At 36.6% G+C, this 3537-nt stretch overlaps 1 protein-coding gene across 1 annotated transcript; it reads right to left on the reverse strand.

The window, feature by feature from the left end:
• Positions 1 to 2154: 2154 nt before the first annotated feature.
• Positions 2155 to 3304, reverse strand: LOC114215585 (zinc finger Ran-binding domain-containing protein 2-like). Its single transcript, XM_088016869.1, is given in 2 exon segments — positions 2155 to 2690; positions 2692 to 3304. Coding segments are annotated over 2 exon segments (1002 nt in total). The 5' UTR covers positions 3288 to 3304; the 3' UTR covers positions 2155 to 2284.
• Positions 3305 to 3537: the final 233 nt, after the last annotated feature.

The raw sequence follows: 3537 nt of genomic DNA on the forward strand, positions 1-3537 counted from the left end.
CTTCTTCCAACCTGTGGGTTGCCCTTTAATTACGGGTGACTGTTTCCTTTGCTGTGCCAAAGCTTTGTATCCTCACGAAGTCCCTCTAGGTCATTTCTGCTTTTGTTTCCCTTGCCTTGGAGCTGTGTCTAGAAAGAAATTGCTGTGGCCTAGGTCAAAGAAGTTGCTGCCTCTGTTCTCCTCTAGGATTTTGATGGATCCCTGTCTCACATTTAGCTCGTTCATCCATTTGGAATTTATTTTTTTGTGTACGGTGTAAGAAAGAGTCGAGTTTCATTCTTTTTTTTTTTTTTCGAGTTTCATTCTTTTATATGTTATTTAACATAGTCCTGGAAGTCCTAGCCTTTGTGTCTAGTTGAAACTGCACTGAGCCTAAAACCATGTGTCAAGTAACATATTCCCTTCTTTAAGACATGAGCGTTGTAATGTGATACAGGTGATATAATGTGTAGAATAACTAGGAAAAATCCATGTTTACCTCCCTGAAACTGCACTCAGCTTAAAGTGCCCATGAATTAACAACTTTTTTTTTTTTGATGCTTGACTCACAGCTTTATTTACATTTGTCTACAGCATCATTTCCTCATGAAATGAACTAGTACAGCTTAAACCAAATGAAATCATAATCATCTGAATTGTCTGTAAACTATTAGCTAAATTTATAACCTTGCATTTGCTTAGTACAGCCAAAGTTTCAAATACAGAAAGCACAAGAATAAACCAATGGTAACATGTAGACTCTAGAAGACCATCTGGGCAATTTAGAAGGTGGACTTTCAAGAAGTCTGAGGCACAATTACAAGAGAGTAAAGGTTCTTGTGCAACCTACAGTAAACGTATCAAAGAAAATTAAGACATAAAAAAACAAGGGGAAGTTCTTTGTAAAAATATTATCAAAATACTTCTACATAAGGTATTTTGCTTTCATCTTTAGGTTAAGTTGAAGAGAAAAATCACTCATTTTAAAATAAACAAATAATTTTGTTTGGTCTACTGAACACCTTAAAACTTTTAAATTTTTAATTGCAGTAGACAATAACTTAAAATTAAGGAAAAAAAACCCAAAAAGTGGGTACTGACCCCCATGACAAAAAGTCCCCAGCACACTGTCGATTTCCCTTAATATACTTACCTTGCATTGTCACTGAAGATACTGCTAAGAGAAACCTTTCTGTTTTTAAGCCAGAGGACATAATGGAGCTCAGGTGACCAGATTTTAATTTTGAGAAATAAAACAAACTCTGAAAGTATTTTAAGCTGTAAGTAATTTCAAGTGAATAGGAACAATAAGTATTTTCTGCGTGTCATGCAGAAATAAGCATTCATTTGTTACTCAAAAGAAAATTTTATGCAGTGTTTGAACATCTCAAGGCAAATAAATGTTCACTTAAATTCACATCTCTGTTGGTCTTTCAACCAGAGAAATATACTTCTGAAGCTTTCTTTGTTCCTCACTAACTATGATTTAACTTTGTCTGCACTACCATATGTGATAACTGGGTTTTTAAAGGATATCACATAAAGCTTCTTAAAAATATTAAGGTAAACATCTTGAAATAGATGTTTTTCTCATCAGTAATACCAGTAAAGGACCTGGTTTTACATTTTTGCTCAAAATCATGTCTCAGGCAAGGAGAAATGAGTAACACCTCTTTCCTTCTGCAATTCGCAAGATTTTTCTTCATTAAACGTGGTGGTACAGAAAGCAAAACTGAGTAAGAGAGAGAGACAAAGATTCTAAGGCACCCTCAGCATAGGGAATTTCAAAATAAAAGTTTCCAGTTGGCTTTTTCAACTAGTTTTACCTTTTCTGATTAAGAATCACTTTGACACAGATTAACATAAACAGGTGGACTCCTTTTCCCAGAATAACATAAACAGATTGTTTCCGACTACTTTACCACAGTCTTGCCTCCATGCCCAAAGTTCAGGCAAGCCTAGGTTATCCTGTCTTCAGTCAATAGACAGTTCATATTCGGAAATGAAAAAAAAACAAGAGTTCAAATTAGGAAACAAAGTGCTTTGTCATAGCTGAAATGGTTTTAAGTGAAGCAAATGGTTGTAAATAATGAATGATAGAGCATATATTTTGGGACATTATGGCTTAAAATACTATTTACTTCTAATTTCACAAATAAACACAGCTGTATTGTTCTGAGAAGCAATGAAAGGTATGCACCTCTACTAGCAGATTTAGCACTTCTGACCAAGTAAGACACCAACTTCTTAAAAAATATGCTTCATGCACTGTACTGATTTTTTTTAAGATGTAAATTTTAATACATTATTTCTTTTTTGAACTTGAACGGGAACCAGAATGGGATGATCCAGAAGATGACCTGTGGTGCCTTTCGGGTGACCGTGATCTTGTTCGTCTTTTTTTGCGATCACCAGATGAAGAAGATCTAGAACGACTTCTCGTTCTGTTCCTCTCAGGAGATGATGATGAACTTGAATAAGATCTTTTTCGTGGGGAAGAAGAGCCCCTGTGGGACCTGGAGCTGGATCTTGATTTCGACCCACGAGATCTCGAACGTTCTCTGGAACTGGAACGAGATCTTGACTGCGAACTGGAAGAACTTCTTGAACGGGACCTGGACCTAGACCTTGAACTTGAGGGGGAGGATGAGCGTGATGAAGATCGTGAATGTGAAGATCGAGACTTTGAGCGACTTCGTCTATTAGATTTTATTACTATCTTCCTCTTCACTGGCATCAAGATTATATTTTGAGAGATCAGCATCATCTTCATCCTCATCCTCATCTAATTTATATTTAGAAAGATCTTCATCCTCATCCTCTTCTTCTCCCTCAGATTCTTTATCTTCAGCTTCCTTTAAAATAGATGCAGGACCAACTGCCTTCCCTCTGTATTTTTTCTTTTTATGTCCAAACTCATCATATTCACCATCAGATTCTTCTCTTTCTATATATTCAACATTTTCTCTTTCATTAAAACCACCACCATAGCCTGTTCTTTCTTCTAACTTAGCATACTTTGGAGTATTACACATGTTACACTCTGATCTTCTGGCCCAATTCACATTACTGCATGTTTTGCACTGCCAGTCATTAGCACTAAAAAGGCCTCGGCTCTTTTCTGCAAGTGTCTTCCCTATTTCAATACCCCCAGCTTTCATCATCTTAGCCTCACTTGTTTTCTCCCGACCACATCTATTACAGCTGGTTCTTCTGGCAAAGTTTACATTTCCACATTTTTTGTCAGGGCAAATCCAGTCACCGTCACTGACTCGGAAATTCTTCGTCGACATCTTGGACGCCGCCATCACAACCACCCGCAGCTACGTCTTCGCAGGAGGAAGCGGCGAATTAACAACTTTTTATTTGAGTATTGTGTGAAGACACGTTAGCAAATAAAAGAGAAAAAAAAAGTGCCTAACTTCTTGAACTACTCTGTGCTTAAAGCATTGGTTAAGTAACAACTTTCCTTTTCACATATATGTTCATAAACTTATGTGTATAATCCATAGAAATTGGCCTTATACTTCATTCCTTGAAAGTATAATGTGTTTAAAA

Source organism: Eumetopias jubatus, unplaced genomic scaffold (genome assembly GCF_037043125.1).
Source record: "Eumetopias jubatus isolate StellerSeaLion01/CBP00866 unplaced genomic scaffold, mEumJub1_p1.0 scaffold_12, whole genome shotgun sequence".
NCBI lineage: Eukaryota > Metazoa > Chordata > Mammalia > Carnivora > Otariidae > Eumetopias > Eumetopias jubatus.